We start from the raw sequence: 21,747 nt of genomic DNA, 5'->3' as shown, positions 1-21,747 counted from the left end.
TGTTGTGTTGTCAACAATAGCATCCACCAAGAGCCACCTAATGAAATATTTATCAGGGATTTGAGGATCCAAGCTGTTTTAATTAGCATTTGCAAAGCAGGCATCTAACCACATTTAGTAGAGAAACACTGGTCTTGTCACTCAGTATTTGCATGTGTCTCTGTGTGCATCTGTGCTGCTGGGTGCATGTTGTGTTGTTGTTATCTGTGTGCACGTTTTAAAGAGCAAGCAAGTGATTGAGAGCGAGCGAGACAGAGAGACAGAGAGAAAGAGAAATTGTTAGGAAAAGTTTATAGGGGAAGCAGCTGTGCCATTTCCGTCTCTTGCAGTGCTGCATCAAGGTCTAGGAATGTGCCAAGTCGTTACACTAATTACCTGGCCCTACACTGTCTGAACAGTGCCTAGCTTCCTGCCTAGCAGTCCTAACCTGTATGCATTACCTCTGATTGATATTCAGCGCTGTGATGCACCAGCCTCAGAGGTGCTGCTGGTCAAGGTTTCTCAGTGAAATGTTCTCTTTGATTGTGAAGAGTGATCACGATGTACGCTGCGTGTATGAAAACAACAAATCTCTTTAGGGGCTGTTTCCAACAACCTGGATTCTTCTTCCCCCATCACTTTAGCCCACATGGTTAATTATTTTTTACAGTTTAAAATGTACACCCCCTCATTAATTCAGCAGTCCACAATCTATCATAATTACTACCAAATAAGTTGTTGTTGCTTTAATTAAAATTAGTGGCTGTGATGCTCACTCATTAGAATACCCAGTATCACACACACACACACACTCAAACACACACATACACACACACTTAATCACATAAAGAAAACAGTCAAACTAAGCGATGCCACACTCAAATAAGCTACCCAGCATTGCACCGAGGCTGCTTCTCACACTGCTGTACCTTCTCGCTAATGCAATCACACAAAGAGTGGTGGGCGAGGAGAGAGGAGCGGCATTATACCACACTATAATTACAGACTGACATTTCACAGCAAACTCCCCTTTTCAGCTGTGTAAGCCCTAAATGAAATTCTGTTGATACGGGAAATCAACTTTATGAGTAAAACCACTTCATCCAGATAGCATTTTTGTGCTGTTGAACCTGCTGCACCTGTATTATATATATACCTTCCTTTGTTTGGTACTTACAGTACAAGCAAAATAACTCCCAATGCTTTTACTGTCTTAGAGCGATACGGCCGAGGAGGATGAGATCATGAGGAAATTGAGTGACCTCATAGTGCTGCATACCATTTAAGATGCATCTCTTACCTATATCATGTTTATTTATATTACAAGCAAATACCTTTGGAGAAAAGACAATACAAGTGAGTCAGAGAGTGGGCGAGAAAGGCAGAGACACTGACGGAGATAGCTAGGTAAGTTAAAGTTATGTATATTAGAGAGTGGGAGAGACAGGAAGAGACATGGACGGCGATAGCTAGCTAAGATAAAGTTCGGTATATTAGAGAGTGGGAGAGACAGGAAGAGACATGGACGGCGATAGCTAGCTAAGTTAAAGTTATGTATATTAGAGAGTGGGAGAGACAGGAAGAGAGAGGGACGGAGACAGCTAGGTAAGTTAAAGTTCTGTATATTTAGAGAGTGGGAGAGACAGGAAGAGACAGGGACAGAGATAGCTTGGTACAGTTGAAGTCGGAAGTTTACATACACTTAGGTTGGAGTCATTAAAACTTGTTTTTCAACCACTCCACAACTTTCTTGTTAACAAACTATAATTTTGGCAAGTCGGTTAGGACATCTACTTTGTGCATGACACAAGTCATTTTTCCAAGAATTGTTTACAGACAGATTATTTCACTTATATTCACTGTATCACAATTGCAGTGGGTCAGAAGTTTACATACACTAAGTTAACTGTGCCTTTAAACAGCTTGGAAAATTCCTGAAAAGTATGTCATGGCTTTAGAAGCTTTTGATAGGCTAATTGACATCATTTGAGTCAATTGAGGTGTATCTGTGGATGTATTTCCAGGCCTACCTTCAAACTCAGTGCCTCTTTGCTTGACACCATGGGAAAATCAAAAGAAATCAGCCAAGACCTCAGAAGAAGAAAAAATGTAGACCTCCACAAGTCTGGTTCATCCTTGGAAGACATTTCCAAATGCTTGAAGGCACCACATTTATCTGTACAAACAATAGTACGCAAGCATAAACACCATCGGACCATGCAGCTGTCATACCGCTCAGGAAGGAGACGCATTCTGTCTCCTAGAGATGAACGTACTTTGGTGCAAAAAGTGAAAACCAATCCCAGAACAACAGCAAAGGACCTTGCAATGAACCTCCTCTCCCCTGTAACTATTCCCCAGGTCGTTGCTGTAAATGAGAATGTGTCCTCAGTCAACTTACCTGGTAAAATAACAGATAAATAAATTAAATAAAATCGTGAAAATGCTGGAGGAAACAGGTACAAAAGTATCTATATCCACAGTAAAACGAGTCCTATATCGGCATAACCTAAAAGGCCGCTCAGAAAGGAAGAAGCCACTGCTCCAAAACCCCCATAAAAATGCCAGACTACGGTTTGCAAATGCACATGGGGACAAAGATCGAACTTTTTGAAGAAATGTCCTCTGGTCTGATGAATCAAACATAGAACTGTTTGGCTATAATGACCATCGTTATGTTAGGAGGAAAAAGGGGGAGGCGAGCAAGCCGAAGAACACCATCCCAACCATGAAGCACGGGGGTGGCAGCATCATGTTGTGGGGGTGCTTTGCTGCAGGAGGGACTGGTGCACTCCACAAAATAGATGGCATCATGAGGATGGAAAACTATTTGTATATATTGAAGCAACATCTCAAGACATCAGTCAGGAAGTTAAAGCTTGGTCACAAATGGGTCTTCCAAATGGACAATGACCCCAAGCATACTTCCAAAGTTGTGGCAAAATGGCTTAAGGACAACAAAGTCAAGGTATTGGAGTGGCCATCACAAAGCACTGACCTCAATCCTATCGAAAATGTGTGGGCAGAACTGAAAAAGCATTTGTGAGCAAGGAGGCCTACAAACCTGACTCAGTTACACCAGCTCTGTCAGGAGGAATGGGCCAAAATTCACCCAACTTATTGTGGGAAGCTTGTGGAAGGCTACTAGAAACGTTTGACCCAAGTTAAACAATTTAAAGACAATGCTACCAAATACTAATTGAGTGTATGTACACTTCTGACCCACTGGGAATGTGATGAAAGAAATAAAAGCTGAAATAAATCATTCTCTCTTCTATTATTCTATTCTATTATACATTTCACATTCTTAAAATAAAGTGCTGATCCTAACTGAGCTAAGACAGGGAATTTTTACTAGGATTAAAAGTCAGGAATTGTGAAAAACTGAGTTTAAATGTATTTGGCTAAGGTGTATGATAACTTCCGACTTCAACTGTAAGTTAAAGTTCTGTATATTAGAGAGTGGGAGAGACAGGAAGAGACAGGGACGGAGATAGCAAGATATGTTAAAGTTGTGTATATTGGGATGGCGGTCACCTAGGTCGTCCTGACATGTCTTATTAGTCAGGTCTTTAATAGCCTGGGCCTGGCTACACCGTCAGGCTCACTCCTTCCCAATATCTCTGATTAAAGTCAAACAGACACAGCCTAGCGTAGAGCCAAGACTGGCCACACAGTCCTTATTTTGCGCTGCGGTCATCACTTGGACCGAGCACCCAGGGTTCAGGCCAAGTAATCTGGAAAGTTTAAATTCACAAAGAATAGCAGAAAAATATTAAACGAATGGTATCCCTTTGACACAAATAAACCTCACCGTAACTTCCTTTATACGCGTTTTTCTATTTATCTTGCCAGACATAATTTCCACAGAAAAATACACTTGCTTAAGAGCGAATGTTCTAGCAGTTGTTGTTTGAGTGTTTGCAACAGAGTCAGACTGTGTAGAGGACAGCTTTTTACTCATTATTACAGTATGTCGTTTCTGTCAACCCTGCATTAGCATGATGAACTATAGATGACTCACTCTAGAACTAATAGCCCCATGCTGACTTAGACTAAATGAAAGCCATGTGAAGTACCTACAAGGACACCCTGTTGTCTTTTTGCAGTAATTCTCATCCCCTTTGTTTGAGTTAACTGAACAAGCCCCATCCTTATTCATGAGGGACACTTGTGATGATTTGAATGAGCAAACACGCTAAGCCCTTCTATTGAATAAAGAACAACAACATATAAGAGTCTATGGACAGATTCCCTGATGAATGAATCTAAGGTCGTTGACCCCTGCGTCAGGACAGTGCAGACACAGATTTATCCTTGAGCCATGCAAGGAACTGTGGACTAAAAGAGCAGTACATGAAATGTCACGACAGAATCTCTTGTTCCCACTCTGAGTGGAGAAGCAAGTGTTTAATATTCCCAGTAGCAGCTACAGAGCCTGTCAAACTCTGAGAGGTTAGAGTTGTTGGCCATTTTAGCCGTACTACTTTTCCATGCAGCCGCAGAAACGCAGCAGAGAAATCAATAGCAGCGGTAATGTAAAAGACTAGGGCATGGAGTACAAGAGATAAACTTGGGAATGCAGTACAGGAGGACCAGTGTTGAGCATTGACTAACATTTCAAGGCCCATTTGCTGTGATCTGTTCTTAGAACCTCCTCTAGTGCCTGTACAGCTGAGGACACAGTGCATCAACGGTGGGCAGATGCTGGTGCGTGAAGGGGGCAGAGGACATTTTATTTAGCTCTGTATGTGTGTGTGTATGCCAATGCGTGTGTGTGTGCTTATGTGTGGAGTGAAGCCGGTTCATTTGTGTGGTGTCAGAGACCTGTAATCAATACTGCAGTGCACATAAAGGGAGTGGCGTGCATTAAGGAATTAGCAGGAGGGTAACAGCTTGTTTAGAGAAACACTTAGATTGAAATACACACATGTGGATAACACACCTGGATAACACACCCATAAAGGAAAACTCTGCCCCACTTCCAGGGCTATCTGCCCAATTATGACTGAGGACAGAGGGTGTCAGAGCTCTGTAGCTCTGGTCACAAACGCGCATTAACTCCCCACATACTTTATGTAGTAACTAATTTATCCTAAATATATATACTTTTGTTAGTATCATGGGTATTTACTGTGCGCAAGGCTATTTATGTGTAGTGGAAATGTTTGGTCAAGTTGCATTGTGACGCATTTCAGTTTCATATTTAAATGCAGTAATTTACCATTTTGCAATCCTCCCAGTGGATGTGATGTTTAGGTGCACATGAACACTTGCTACACTGACGAGAAAAAGTGTGTTTATTTAAATATTGTAATGCGTCCTGTGTTTGAAGTTCGCGTGTCTCAAAGCTTCATGTCTTGTCTGTCATGTCCGTGCAAAATGGGTGCGTGGCTCCATAAGGAGTACGTTTTCCCTCCTATTGGCCTGCAGAACTATTATTATGAAATGTGTATTCATTAATGGAAAGTATTCTCGCTTTGAGGATAAGCTAGGAATGTTTAAGATGTTTATTTAGATGGAATATGTAAATGTGGGTATAATGAAGATGTCTGTTACATGATTTGATATGCCATATTTAGGTAAAGAGCTCCATGGTTACTGGTTTGGTCCATAGGGAAGGGCCATAGATATAAAGGTACCTGTTTCACCTGTGAGCAGGAGTTCTGTTCAGCTCTGGTATGTGAGCTATGTGGGGAGGCTGTCCATAGCCTGGTATACCCCAATCTGCTATAGTTGGTTTGGTATGTTAGCTATGTGGGGAGGCTGTCCATAGCCTGGTATACCCCAATCTGCTATAGTTGGTTTGGTATGTTAGCTGTGTGGGGAGGCTGTCCATAGCCTGGTATACCCCAATCTGCTATAGTTGGTTTGGAAAGGTAGGCCTGATTGAGGCTTAGGTTTTCGATTCAAACCTGTATTTTGAGAGTCTGTTCATTTTGTAAAAATGAATATAAATTTTGTCATTCACCTGGAACTACTTTCACTGGACACTATTTTGCACCTGATCCAGCTGTCTCCTGCTAATTACTGCCCTTAAGGTTGTCCCAACATCCGGTCCCTACAACAAGCTTAGTCATTTGTTAGACCGTTGGGTTGGTTTTACAGCAGATGATGATTGCTTACGGAATGGAATAGGAATGCCAGAATGTTCACTTCACTCACTTAGCTAGCACGGGCACACACACATACTAACCGGTGCCCCCGCACATTGACTCTGTACCGGCACCCCCCTGTATATATTGTTATTTTTTACTGCTCCTCTTTAATTACTTGTTACTTTTATCGCTTATTCTTATCCGTATTTTTTTTAACTGCACTGTCGTTTAGGGGCTCATAAGTAAGCAGTTCACTGTTGTATTCGGCGCATGTGACTAATAAAACTTGATTTGATTTGATACACACAAACATACACACAATCACACACAAACACACACACAAACACACACATACATACACATACATACACACACACACAAACAAACACACACATACACACACACACACACACGCACACACACACGCACATGCACACACACATGCACACACAAACACACAGATGCAAATGGCCACACGGTAATGGACTGTACGTACATGGATTGCAGCTGCTTTCCTCTGGGGTCATGCTTTGTTTTTGTAAATGTAATGATATTTGGCTAAACTTCCCCTCAGACACCGTCTGTTTTTCTGGGGCTGAAAACCTGTCTGGTGGGCTCCATGTCATGGATGCCCCCAGTGCAATATCTGTGCCGTCTACACCCGCACGCGAGGAAAGGACAACATTAATGTTGTAGACTCACGCACCTACACAGTGACACACACACATACACTGAGTGTACGAAACATTAAGTACACCTTCTCATTCCATGACAGACCAGGTGAATCCAGGTGAAAGCTTTGAGGCTGTTTTGAAGGCAAAAGGGGGGGGGTGCAACTCAATATTAGGAAGGTGTTCTTAATGTTTTGTACACTCAGTGTATAGGCCACACATATAGCCATGTTATTTTTTTCGTTATTGTTATTCGTTATTCACTGTGTATTTATTCCTCGTGTAATTATTTATATTTTAATGTCACTTTTTTATCTTTAACTGCAAAAGGACCCGTAAGTAAGCATTTCACTGTTGGTCTTCACCTGTAGTTTACGAAGCATGTGACAATTTTTTATTTATTTTATTGGATATTTTTAGGCCTACAGTTCAGTAGACACACACACACACACACACACACAAAGAGAGGGAGATCACTCACGTTGCAAACACATTATGAAAAGAGAGCTTTACCCCTGATGGCATTATAAGTACCTTACCAAAACAGCACTCTGGAACACAATTATTTATATTCCGTATAATCAGAGTAAGTGAAGTATTTTCATGACAAGTGAATTACATTTAATTAAATATAGATATCACATTGAAATAAATTATGGTAATGTCTTTCCACACTGTATTATTTTTTAGCAGCTGCAAATGACAGTGTGTTTCCGGTCACTGTGCACACTGCTATCAGTAATGAGTAGCAGGCATGTGCGATGGATACACTTCTCTGCATGTGACCTTCCACAGCACAGAGAATCAATGGCTCTGATTCACTCTCACATCCTGGTTCCTAAGAGACTACCTGGAAACATACTGTAAGGTCATATTGCAAATGCATGAGTATGGGTCCGCTCTCCATCTTTCCCCTTTGCTATAGTATCCTAGTGCCCAGACAGACGAGGCGGAGCTGAGAGGATCAAAGTGAAAGTGTTTTGGCGAAGCGGTCCAAGGGAACCATTTGCATTGTCTTTGCCCGAGGCACTGTCACTGTTATAAATATTAACCAATGGGGAAATTTTTCTCTCTTTGGAGACAAACAAAAAGAACAATGTAAGCCAATTAAGCTGGTTCATCACACCATGCGCATCAGTCTGAGTTTTACACCTAATTCCATTCCACCTCTCTGAGGAGACAATTCAATCACAAAATGCTGAGGCCAGAAACTGCTGTGGATTTGCTGCTAGACCGCCAGGTGTGTGTTAACAGGTTCTCTCTCTCTCTCTCTCTCTCTCTCTCTCTCTCTCTCTCTCTCTCTCTCTCTCTCTCTCTCTCTCTCTCTCTCTCTCTCTCTCTCTCTCTCTCTCTCTCTCTCTCTCTCTCTCTCTCTCTCTCTCTCTCACACACACACACACACACACACACACACACACACACACACACACACACACACACACACACACACACACACACACACACACACACATTCCTAGCATTCTGGGCAGATTTATGCCCTGGCACTTCGACAGAATCCACTGAAACAGTTAGGAGTTAATATCCGTTAATTAATCAGAGGGGGGAGGGGTGTGTGGGGGGAGGATGGAGGAGGGGGAGAGACTCAGAGAGAGGGGGGAGTAATCCACTGAGTGCCCATAATGTAATGAGTATAGGTCTAGCTTAATGGAGTCCATTTGAGAGAGGGGGAGGGACAGATTTGTGAAAAGAGGTCATACTTTCTCTGTAGTCTGTACAGTTGGTTTGTTTTCTGTATTTATTGACATAGCCCAGTCTGTTCCCAGTCAGACTAGCCAGGAATTGGAACCCATGCCTTAACAGGGTTGGGGTCAATTCCATTTCAATTCCAGTCAATTCAGGAAGTAGTCTGAAATTCCAATTCTCTTCAATGCTTTTCAATGAGGAAATTGGCATTTTGTTTACTTTCTGAATTAACTGGAATTAAAATGGAATTGGCCCCAACCCTGCTCATTAGACACCAAATCAAGTCAATATAGCTCAGTGGGACTATATGTTCTGTACTGTCTGATCTCTTTAACTTTGCTCACGGCTTGATTGTTATTCCACACTTAGGGACTATTCTGCCTGTAGTAACTCTACTATCTGAATGACTGATCTTGCTCAACTGACTGGGTCCATGACTTCTACTCTTGCATAAACCTTGAATCCATGTTACCCAAAGAGGAGGCTCATTTTGTTTTTGCTCTGTCAGCCAACAGACTAGAGAACTTATAGGGCTGAATTGATGCAGTGTCCTCCCAGACAAGACAGCACCCTTGGAATTATTTATCTCTCTCTGTTTTCTTTCTTAGCTTCCTATTTGTTGTTGTTGTTAGTTTTGTTTGTTTCTTGTCACAGCCGCCATTGTAAGATCTGATCGTCTATCATCGCTGTCAGGCACATGTGTTTAATTCCAGACGACTGCCATCTCTCACTATTGTTTCTGGGCACCTTTCAACCTCCACTAATTGGCCTTTGTTAAGGCAGTGAACTCAGGCAGTGAGTTGGGGAAAACGCTGGAAGTCGCTCATCTGTTTGTTTGGCACGGTGCTCTGGTTGGGGAGGGAATGGGAGACTTGACACAGCACCAAATGTGACGAGTGCTTCTGGCACTGACACAAGTGACATGGTGATGGAGCGAGCATAGTAATTTTGAGTTATGTCATTGTACTTGAATGAGGGGAGAATGCTGTAACAGCAGTGAACATCCTGTGTCTGTGGCTGATTTTGTGTCATTGTGGTTGTCTAGACTCTATGGAACTCTGCTTCAGTTTACACTGATCCTCTCTTCATGTACGGCTGCATGCCTATTTGAAAATAGAAATGAGCATGGTGTATACCGTATAATTAGACAGATGCTACGCTCACATTGGGTAAAAAGACATTGAGCAAAAGCTATTGTGTTTCTACCCACATTTGCAAAGAAAATGTTGTGATCCATTTAATAAACACAAGAGACCAGCAAAATTGATAAAAGGGTGTGGCAGTAGCAGGAAGAGTGGCACCTATTGGGCAAAACCTGGTACTTTCACACAAATATATGGTAAATAATACAAGCAACTTCAATTGCTAATGTCTCTGAACAGGGGAAAAAAAACATCACCAGATTTGCAGGGAATAAATTACATAGGATGAAGAAGCAATACTGGAAGTGCAGCTCCATACTACTTGTCAGACGGTTGTTGGGGTGGGATTGGCATGGTGTGTGGGGTGTTCGTGGGTGGCATAGTGTGTGGGGTGTTCGTGGGTGGCATGGTGTGTGGTGTGTTCGTGGGTGGCATAGTGTGTGGGGTGTTCATGGGTGGCATGGTGTGTGGGGTGTTCGTGGGTGGCATGGTGTGTGGGGTGTTCGTGGGTGGCATAGTGTGTGGGGTATTTTGTGGGTGGCATGGTGTGTGGGGTGTTTGTGGGTGGCATGGTGTGTGGGGTGTTTGTTGGTGGCATGGTGTGTGGGATGTTTGTGGGTGGCATGGTGTGTGGGGTGTTTGTGGGTGGCATAGAGTATGGGGTGTTTGTGGGTGGCATGGTGTGTGGGGTGTTTTGTGGGTGGCATGGTGTGTGGGGTGTTTGTGGGTGGCATGGTGTGTGGGGTGTTTGTGGGTGGCATGGTGTGTGGGGTGTTCGTGGGTGGCATGGTGTGTGGGGTGTTCGTGGGTGGCATGGTGTGTGGGGTGTTCGTGGGTGGCATAGTGTGTGGGGTGTTTGTGGGTGGCATAGTGTGTGGGGTGTTTGTGGGTGGCATAGTGTGTGGGGTGTTTGTGGGTGGCATGGTGTGTGGGGTGTTCGTGGGTGGCATGGTGTGTGGGGTGTTTGTGGGTGGCATGGGGTGTTTCGTGGGTGGCATGGTGTGTGGGGTGTTTGTGGGTGGCATGGTGTGTGGGGTGTTCCCACATATTGTTGAACTTCCCAATTCACCGCTTTATTGACAATGTTTTGATCCGAAACGGATCTTCCTCATGTCTTTCTCAATGGTCCAAATCAGATGTTGGGTACTATACTTATATGTAATGTAAATATATAATACATATAATTCAATGTAAATCCTATAAATTAAAAGGGCCAATTTGGGTACAATCAATTAGCTTAATTTCTCAGAGATCAAATTAAATGTCAGCAAAATCATTTTGCGGGAATGTTCATCTATTCTGTTTTTAACTACAGAAAAGATTTCAGAATAATCTGAGATGGTGGGTGTCATGGCTTGCTGAAATGACATAGAACGATAAGTGACTGTGATATGTGGTTGTTCCACCTAGCTTTCTTATGATGAATGCACTAACTGTAAATCACTCTGGATAAGAGAGTCTGCTAAATGACTAAAATGTAAATGAATGACTCATTTAGGGAATTGATACACATTGTTATTGTTTTCTGACAAACGACTCACTGTTTGACAAAGATATTTTTTTGAATTGTAGATATTATTATAATTATTGATGATTATTTGTTCCCAACTGCTTGTTGATATCTAGAGTGCTCAGAGCTCTCAACAAAAAATAGAAGCATTTGAGATTGACATCTCTGATGTTTTTTTCTCTCTGCCCCTCCTCTCCCTCTCCCACCTAATTTCTTACACATTCTCTCTCTCTCCCTCTGCCATTCTCAATCCCTGCGTCATCCTCCCTCTCCCTCCCTCCCTCCTCTAAACAGGCCCCGCACCAGATGGGAGCCCTAACATACTACCGGTATGAGCAGCCTATCGTGGACTACTGCCAAGCCCATCAGCCCCTGCGGCTCAACATGGGCTACGAGGGCCCCCCGCAGGGCTTGGAGGAGCTGGGGCCACGCGAGAGGGCCACCATACAGACTGTAGCGCTGCCCACTGTGCCCTCTGCCACCATGGGGGTGAGGGCCAGGCCCCGCTCACCGCCCTCTATCCTCAGAGTCCCGTCCGAGGGCACCGGTGGTCCCTTCCCTCCCCCAGAGCGCACTACCACGCTCACCTTTGGACGCTAACAGCTGGAGCGAGAGGCTGTCATTTGAGGCAGGGTGGGGATGCCACAGATCCACCATGACTCTTGAATAGAGGGCGATGGAGCAGAGTGGTTCTTTGGGGCCTTTTTTAGCACATTGGCATGGGAAGCCACAAGGGGGCGGAGGTGAGGAGAAGAAAACAAAAAATATATACATTTACATGGCTAGATGCCTTTGGCATCTGGCACCCGGAATGTGACCATTATGAAGGCTGATGCATCCTGGGAGTTCTGCTATCATCTCTCTTTATATTTTCAAACACTTCAAAGTGGCCCTCCTGCTCCCCTCCTCCTGGCTCTTGGGAAACTTGAAACGTGATGCAACATGCATGACACGTTAACATTAACATCGCTTTGGTTACAGCTCTGGCCCATACAGCGACAACATTGTCGGGTGCCTGCACCAGGGAATGGATAATGACAGTTCTTTCACGCTGTGTTTGGAGTGAAAAAGGAATGTGCAATAAACAAGGTTTCTGGAGGAAAATGAAATGAGGGAGATATAAAGAAAGAGAAACATCATGATACAAAATCATGTTAACCAGAGCTCAAAGGCTTGCTGTTATTCTTATTAAAATTGCCAGTCAGTGGTCATAATGCTATCTAATGGGAATCATTATTTCATTAAAATGAGCTAATTTTTTCTAAACAGGAGAATGACGTGGCGAGGGAAAAGAAGTAGACCATTGTATGATTTCCATGGAGGTCACAGTCTCATGCTAAGTTCTATTCATGTGCTCATGTCATACCAAAGATGTGTTATTTTAGATGTACATACTAGCATTTGTTTTCTTTATTCTTTTTGTTTCTGAAAACATCCAAACTGGTACACATTAAATACACGCTTTAGATGGTTTACTTTTTATAAATGTACGTCTGCCACCTGTATACAGATATGTACAACCAAACCACATGATATCGTCTACGCAGGCTGCCGAGGCCTGTGTCTGTAAATGGTTGCGGAGTCTACTCAGTTTGCCAAGTTGTCATTACAAAAAGATCATTTGATGTAGTCCAATCTATAGGAAAAATATAGGAAGCATGTGTAATGGCTTGTCAAGATTTGGCAGCTGGCTGGAATTGGCCCACCATGTATTATACTCTCTATGATCTGGGGAATTCATGGGTTGATATCTATCTCATTAAATCCTTTAAATGGAATAGCTGGAAGTGAAGTATTAGGGCAGAATGAAGCTCTTTAAAATGCCAATGCTTTGCGATGCTCAGTTTGATCAAATTGGGAAAAGCAGTTAACAAGGATGTCTGCAGGTCCTTCGAGGGACGTCAACTGAAGGTCGAATCTCTTACCACCTGTAAAGGCCTAGCAAGCCATTTTACATATTTGATTTTTCAAAGCAATGCTTAATTTTCTTGTAACTGTTTGTGAGGTGACCGGTAGGTTGGTATTCTGGTGGGTTGGTGATGTACTGCTCCTGTGCTGCCCACTACTCCCTCAGAGACAGTGCAGACACAGAGCCCAGTGCCTCATGGGGGCTTGTTGGACTGGCTGACACGTTGATGTTCCTTCGACCTCCAGATGAACTCACTGACTGTGGTGGACTGCCACTGGGGATGGATATTGCCTGTTAACAACACAGCCATTTGCCAGCCAGTGTGCCTGACAGTGTTCGGACTCTAACCAGATGAATGTGGACACTCTCTCTGTCACCCATGGCCACTATTGGACATCCTTAACCATTGATTGATGGAGTTGATGATGGACTTGAACATTTGTTGTGGTTGCTTTCAACCGGCATCCCCCACCCTCCTTACTCCCCATGTCCAAATAACAACATGCTATGGTAATTTTTGTATCTGTCTGGATAATTGTCTGTGGTCATCACTGGCCTGCCACAGGAGAAGGTAAGGGCCGGGATATGGATGGGAGAGGGAGGGGGGTATGCTTTTGTGATGTTTCTTGACCTGGGAGCAAAAGTGACACTTTTTGAGATGATCAAAGATGTCAAGAAATTCTATAAAATACTCAATCAAAAGGACAAAATCTATCTGGACTTATTAGTCTTGTAAATATAGAAAAAAGTTACATATTTCACTTCTTCTGAAACACAAACTGCTTGTGGCCAGAAGAGGAGCCTTATCCACAAACCAGTGTGAGGAAGGGAGTCTGTCCTGAAGATGGCTTTGGGAGGGAGGTGATGATTCCCACCATTTGCTCTGCTCTCCTTGTTTTAATGATGAATATGTTTCTAACTGCTCCCACATCCCTCCATCACATCCCTCCATCATGTCCCTCCACCACGTCACCATTCTTGCAGAGATAGTCTATCACTGAGGTTATTACTCATTTCTGATGGTCACACTCCCTACCAGAACCACACATGACAGGGACATTGGAAGCCCTAACATAATGATTTGAAGTGTCAATCATTTGAAGTGTCTGGCCTGTAGTAGAGTATTTTTCATAGCAAGCTTCAAATAAGCCGCTGTTACTATTATTATTACTTCATTCTCACCCCCGTTTTCTTTGTACAAGTCATTATTTCGACACAAGTTATTTTGAAAAGTTTTTTGTTGTGCCATGATAACTTTTTTTTCATTTAATAATTGACCAACCCCTAAGCAAACACAGAAATAATGCTCTTATAATGATATCATGATCTCAAAGTTTTTTCAGGTATGCCCCACATATTACATAAAAACTGTCTCAAAATGGTTTCTGACTGCAGTGCTGGTTTGAGTTTAAATTGTAATAAATGTTGAGCAAATGTCTTTACAAATGGCACATCTCACTCTCAGTTCTATCAACGTCTTGCCTTACTCTTTATACCTACCCTGCCCCCTGCCATCAACCTGGCCTGGATCTCATAACTCCCCTGCTCCCTGCCATCTCCCTTTCCTGGATGTCTTAACTCCCCTGCCCCCTGCCATCTCCCTGGCCTGGATCTCTTAACTCCCCTGCCCCCTACCATCAACCTGGCCTGGATCTCATAACTTCCCTGCTCCCTGCCATCTCCCTTTCCTGGATCTCTTAACTCCCCTGCCCCCTGCCATCTCCCTTTACTAGATCTCTTAACTCCCCTGCCCTCTGCCATCTCCCTGGCCTGAATCTGATACCTCCCCTGCTCCCTGCCATCTCCCTGGCCTGAATCTGATACCTCCCCTGCTCCCTGCCATCTCCCTGGCCTGAATCTGATACCTCCCTGCCCTCTGCCATCTCCCTGGCCTGAATCTGATACCTCCCCTGGTCCCTGCCATCTCCCTGGCCTGAATCTGATACATCCGCTGCCCCCTGCCATCTCCCTGGCCTGGATCTGATACCTCCCCTGCTCCCTGCCATCTCCCTGGCCTGAATCTGATACCTCCCTGCCCCCTGCCATCTCCCTGGCCTGAATCTGATACCTCCCTGCCCCCTGCCATCTCCCTGGCCTGAATCTGATACCTCCCCTGCTCCCTGCCATCTCCCTGGCCTGAATCTGATACCTCCCTGCCCCCTGCCATCTCCCTGGCCTGAATCTGATACCTCCCTGCCCCCTGCCATCTCCCTGGCCTGAATCTGATACCTCCCTGCCCCCTGCCATCTCCCTGGCCTGAATCTCATGTCTGTCTTTGGTGACTTTGGTGAACCTGTTTTATAACATTCTAATTATTTCCCGCATGCTGACCTTTTAGGGAAACCACATCCTGATATGAGGGTGTGCACTGAACTAGAAACAGAAAGTATGGAGAATCTTTCCTGTTTGACATGCTCTCGAACCACAAAGACATGTTTTCACACATACACACACACACACACACACACACACACTGGTCACTTTGGTTTCTCTCAAGCAAGCTGTTCACTGAGCCCTCCATAGCCATTCCTCTCCAGAGTAGATTGCTCTAGCACAATGGGCCCTCCATTATCCATGCAGTCTGTATGCATATTGCAGAGAGAGAGGCTTTTGTTGGATGAGGTTATACTCCAGAGAGAGGCTTTCCTCTTCTATCCTGGTAATACGTTTCTAGACCAGTCTTCATTATTTAGTTTTCTTCATTAATATGTTTCCTTGAGCAGTAATCTCTTAACAGCAGTCCAACAATGGTCAAAGCGATTTCACCCCAATATGTAATTGGAAGGTGAAATTAACACATTGTGATCACAATTAAATTAGTAGCTAATAAGTAATCGGTTTACCATTATCTACATCCATGATCAGCACTCATAAGGTCATTGGAATTAAAGGACCCTGCTGTCTTGCATTAACTTGTCTTTTGGCCCATTTTTCTTATGCCGTACTGTACGGGCCTTTCAGCACCGGGACTGAACTTCAGGAACATCTGTGCTAGCCCAGCAATGCCGACAGGCTTTGTTTTTTCCTCTGCTTTATTTCTTTTGGGTTCTGTTTTCCCCTCTACCCCCACCCTCCGAGTCTGGGCTCAAATCCCTGCTGGGAATAGATTTTGCTGAAGGGGGGCTGAATGAAGGTCTGAAGTGTTGCAGGGAAGCCTTTCATATTTCCTTGTTTATGCTCAGAGGAATGGCTAAATGCAAATCGCTAGGGGGAATGGGGAGGGGGGAAGAACAGAAATTAAGGAAAGGGGTAAGAACAAGGGAATTGTACTGTATTTGGTTAAAACAAAGGTTCCACGTCCCATGCACACCAGGGGATGCTATCCTAACACCTTGCTACACATCTACAGTAAACATGTAGGAGGCGGCACACAGTCACCTGCCTATCTCCTAAATCCTTCCACACCTTGGCTGTGTGCAGTCTTATCACGCCTGGTGCACATGGCTGAGGATGCAGTGAGCGGTCTCATCATTGTACTCTGCAACTTCCCCACAGGGCCTAACATCTGCTGCTGATGTGCCATGGCTTTTGTTGCCCAGGCTCTGTCACTGCTGGTGCACACCAAGTTTGTGGTGTCTTAAACCTGGCCCTTATATCTCACCATGGCTCCAGGCTCTGCAGCACCTCAGCCTCCCTGCCATCAACACAACACATCCCCCATCCAGTTCACCTGAGGCCAACCACAGAGCTTCAATGGCTTCTAAGTGATCAATAGATTTGAAAAATGTATTCCCAGCCAGATGTGGTTTTGGGTCGTCTTTTCTAGTCCCTCCCATCCATCTCTGAGTCCAACACTGGGGTGTTATACAGTTACAGTAGAGGGCCTCTATAGGGCCCAGAGCATGTGGAGACCTGAGGCATACAGGACAGTAGGAGGAGCTCTTACATCCCTGTAATTCCCCTGAATCAATGTCCCATTACGGATGTTCAGGCCAGTCTTTTTACCTCCCCATTGATTGCTATTGTTCCATGCTGTTACATATTAGCTGTAAGTCTTTAACCTTAATCCCTATTGTCTTGACCCTGGTTTGTAACCATTGCTTATGCCAAAGGGCAGAGTAAAATCTAAGAATAACCATTAACCTCTGTCAGAGAAACAGGCGATATTTTGGTCTGACAAAGCATGTTTACACCCCTAATTGGATTTCTGTTAACAGAAAACAAGGAACACTACTTTCATATAGACTACATTTTACTGCCACAGTCAATGTAGAGATGTGAACGTATAGTAAAACTGACAGAAAACAATATTATCATATTATTTTTCTCCTTGCCTGCTCCAAGCTTCTCCACACTCTCCCATCCCACCAATATCCTCTTATTCCTTCCATGATATTTCCATGGGAATTCCTGCTTTTCCCTCTCATCCATCTCCTAAGGAGGGCATTGATTTCTGTGGGATGTAAATATGCGCTGCATTGTTTTCTTCTGTAGTTGGTTTGTTGTTGTTTTGGTTTTTATATTTTATTTTTATGTACTCAGACCTAAAGCGGTTTTGTGGAGACCTGGTCCAAACGCAAAATATGGCTCTTTCGTTGAGTATATTATTGTCAGAAAATGTTTTGTAAAAATTTTGATGATGAAATCTAAAATAAATACATTTAAAGATTAAAATGTTCACCGCGTTGTTCCTCTGTTCTAGTTGTTGATACCTTACCCTAAACCACCAATTATGGTCTCTGAATATTATTCTGCCATACAGTAGCTCAACATGTATTGTATATGTAGTTAAACATATTCTGAGACAGCAGAAAAACTCCTAATTTCAGAAAAGCAATTAGGAAATATCAACTACAAATATTTAAACTGATTATGTGAGAAAAAAATAAGCACATTTTCATAAATACTAAGCTTAGTCTCTCATTTCTGTAATCCCTTCGGGCAATATAGTACCGTCAGTTCATATACGTACACACGTCAACATATCAGCATGTTGGAGGAATACGACAGCACTGTTTACAGTCCAGCTTGTAGTTGCTTTCATGGCAAGAGGCATGACATCTTTTGCCTCTCAATCCAATGATTATACATCCTCAGAGGATATGTTAACATTCTGTAAGTATGGAGCAATTACATGGGTAATACATCATTCATAGAAGTGGCGATTTATTTTTTGCCAAGCAAAAGCAGTTCAGACATTATCGTCAGAATGAAGACATAACCATGTAAACAGGTGTTAGTCATACATTGGCAACACTTTCAAACAACTCATGGTTCCTTATAACAGCCTACAACAGACTCTACAAGGTTCGAAAGCATTCCACAGGGATGCTGGCCCATGTTGACTCCAATGCTTCCCACAGTTGTGTCAAGTTGGCTGGATGTCCTTAGGGCAGTGGACCATTATTGATACACACAGGAAACTGTTGAGCATTAAAAAAAACACAAACCGGAGGTCTTGACAAAAACCGGTTCTCCTGGCACCAACAGTACTACCATACCCCATTCAAAGGCACTTAAATATTTTGTCTTGCCCATTCACCTTCTGAACGGCACACATACACAATCCATGTCTCAATTGTCTCAAAGGTTAAAAATCATTCTTTAACCTGTCTCCTCCCATTCATTTACACTGATTGAAGTGAATTTAAAAAGGGACATCAATAAGGGATCATAGCTTTCACCTGGATTCAACTGGCCAGTCTATGTCATGGAAAGTGCAGGTGTTCTTATTGTTTAGATACTCAGTGTATATAGGCCTACTTACAGTACAATTATTTTCAAGTCACCATAGATGTTTATCAAGTGATGCACCAGTCTGTTTGGCCTTCAAATATCCACACAAACTAATCAAAGTGCTTTTGATACAAACTGATTTATTTCCAGTTATGTTTTGAGATGTATGCCTGATCATAATGAAACCATGCTCTGGAAATGGCCTCCAAAAGAAAGAAGTCAGTTAATTCCTAGCACTGCACATACTTTGTAAACCCCAAAACATAAAAGGGTATTGTGCAGCTGTCTGCCAGGTCAGCCTCTCTTACCTGACTGCACACAGCTCCCTAGTTTTAATCTGGAGCAAATGGCACACAGCTTGGGGCTGATTGGTCAGATGCCTCCTCTGTATTCCGACAGTGATTTTCTCCTGACCTTTACCGCTGTGTGATGCTGCCCATGGTTTCACTGAGAGGCAAACAACAAGAGGAGGAGGAGAAAGAGAAAAGTGCTGGGGTGGGGAGTTGAGTGGATGGGGATGCTCTCTTGAATACATTGTGATTTATTATGTTGTCCAAGTATTACAAAGCTGGCAATGCAGTCAATCATTCTATTGCAGCATGGTAACATCCGGTCAAGTAATGGATTTTATGTGCAGGGAGAGAGGAATCTATTTTACATGTCATTGTTCTCAGAGGACCTGATGAGGGCCACCGTCTCAGTACAGTCTGAACCTCATGTTTTAGGAGCTGACTTCCCTAGAACAAACACATAGTATTACCCTTCTTGAGCAATAGAAGACGGGCTCATCTCCCTGTTCCTTTTGGCAGATTCCTCCACCATCCCATGTCCTCTCACTGACCCTATGTTCACACACACACAAACTAATACATAGGAGTTTGGCCACCAGCGCCGTTTACTTCCAGGTCAACATTTAATATTACTGAGTGTTCAGTTTTTTTTATTGTCTCGCTTTTTCCTCCCTTGTTTCTCTCCGGATGTTTACCATATGCAAATGTTTTTTTTGTAATTGCCTTAGAGGATTCTCAGTGGTAAATAATACAGGATTACGGTATGCTTACCAGTATGAAATCTTACTGCAGTACATAATGGATTACAGACTCAGGAGATAAGAGAAAACATCCATGATGGTGTTAAGGGAGAATATGGTGAGATGGCAGAAAAACATCTCATGCAATCCAATAATATGTCATGGACTGTGTAGAACTGAATAATATAAATAGATTTAATACTAACAACCCCAAAGTCAATAGCAATTATTTTTGTTGACAATAAGTCACTCACCAAGGAATTCACATTTTACATACAGTAAAACATGGCATATTATAAGGCCTAGATTCAATCAGATCTGCCATTACCCGTGATAACCAACAACTGGGTAGCATATAATTGTTTTTGTTTAGCGTTGTTCGAGGTGTAACTGCGTTGGAGCTGTCAATTCAGCCAGCAGCTCCCTACATTATACCTATTGAGGACATTGCCATTGGATGCACAGAGTTGCATTAGTAGAAATCGAACACTGGAATGTGAGATGCAATCTACACCTTGATTAGGCTGATAGAAATCCTTATTATTTTGTTTAATTATATTACATTTGAGTGTCATTATTTCTATATAGCCTACACTTTCTCATTCTAAACTTCTAATGTGGGTGAGACGGGTGTGGCTTCGTGACAATGACCACAAGAGCAGCCGCTCACCGATTTGACAGCTCCAGCTCAGTTACGCCTCCAACATAGCCTAAACAAAAACTATTTTATGCTATGCAGTTGCTGGTTATCGTGGGTTAAGGCAGATCTGATTCAATCTAGCCCCTAATGAAATCAAAACACATGATGAGTGGCAGTGGGAATTAAATTAACAGAAAGCAGGCAGAAGGAAAACCTGTTTGGTAACGTTAGTCTTTCAGGTCTATTTCCATTTTCCCCCCCAATTTATATCAACATGTCCAAACACCATGTCAGCATGTGACTGACTCCATTTTGTTTTTAATCTTACCTTGCTATTTTATGTTTTTTTTAAACATTTAGTTGGGGTAATGACAGGCACCATGCCACCAGCAACAGAGCACTGCAGAAAGCTTAGACAAGCCACTAATTTATCAGCATAATAGGGCAAATTTATCAAGGCACATTGGTCTCTGCAGGGCATGGATTTGAGCTGGCAGGGGTCTAATGGCTGAAGGGGGGGAAATATTTATCAAGGCGGCGAGAGATGACCACAGAAGAGGAGGGATACATAACCTTCAACCTCCAGCTACTGCATAGCTGGGAGAGAGAAGGATTATGGGAGATACAGGGAAGCAGACTCTTGGGTATTGTTTGGCTTTGGTCCCTGGGAGGAGAGCAGATGGCACAGTTAGAAGACTCATTTATATATGTTTGATCTTTGCCTTTGAGGAAAGGGATTGAAGCCCTATGGATAAACTGTAGTGTATATAGGGCCATGGGTTTGCTGTAAATCATTATGGTAAGTAGTTATCAGTGGTGGAAAAAGGAACCCAATTGTCATACTTGAGTAAAAGTAAAGATACCTTAACAGAAAATTACTCAAGTAAATGTGAAAGTCACCCAGTAAAATCCTACTTGAGTAGAAGTCTAAAAGTATTTGGTTGTAAATATAGTATAAATCATTTCAAATTCCTTAGCTAGAGGCTCGCGCCAACACTCAGACATTATTTATAAACAAAGCATATGTTTAGTGAGTCCTCCAGATCAGAGACAGTAGGGATGACGATGGATGTTCTCTTGTGTGAATTAGACCATTTTCCATTTTTCAAAACGAGTACTTTTGGGTGTCAGGGGAAATGTATGGAGTAAAAAGGTCATCCTTTTCTTTAGGAATGTAGTGAAGTAAAAGTAAAAATTGTAAGAAATATAAATAGTAAAGTAAAGAAAAAAAGTACTTAAGTACTTTACACCACTGGTAGCTATAGAATTATTCCAAATGTAATAAGTCATTGAGGGCTGCATTTTAACAAACATAACGCAATGGTAAATCTTAGTGTAACGTTCTTCGTCGGGCGAAAGAGAGGAGGACCAAGATGCAGCGTGGTGAG

At 43.0% G+C, this 21,747-nt stretch overlaps 1 protein-coding gene across 1 annotated transcript in view; it reads left to right on the top strand.

Annotated features, from left to right (window-relative positions):
* Positions 1-17,631, top strand: part of LOC139543931 (leucine-rich repeat transmembrane neuronal protein 4-like) — a 126,347-nt gene extending 108,716 nt beyond the window's left edge. Inside the window, exon 3 of the mRNA XM_071350487.1 lies at positions 11,399-17,631. Coding sequence (XP_071206588.1) covers positions 11,399-11,704 — 306 coding nt within the window. The 3' untranslated portion in view covers positions 11,705-17,631. The remainder of the gene's footprint in view (positions 1-11,398) is intronic.
* The last annotated feature ends 4,116 nt before the right edge of the window (positions 17,632-21,747 follow it).

The sequence above is a fragment of the Salvelinus alpinus genome, chromosome 18 (genome assembly GCF_045679555.1).
Source record: "Salvelinus alpinus chromosome 18, SLU_Salpinus.1, whole genome shotgun sequence".
Taxonomy (NCBI): Eukaryota; Metazoa; Chordata; class Actinopteri; order Salmoniformes; family Salmonidae; genus Salvelinus; species Salvelinus alpinus.
The sequence above is the reverse complement of the archived record's forward strand: the minus strand, read 5'-3'. Positions and strand labels throughout refer to the sequence as shown.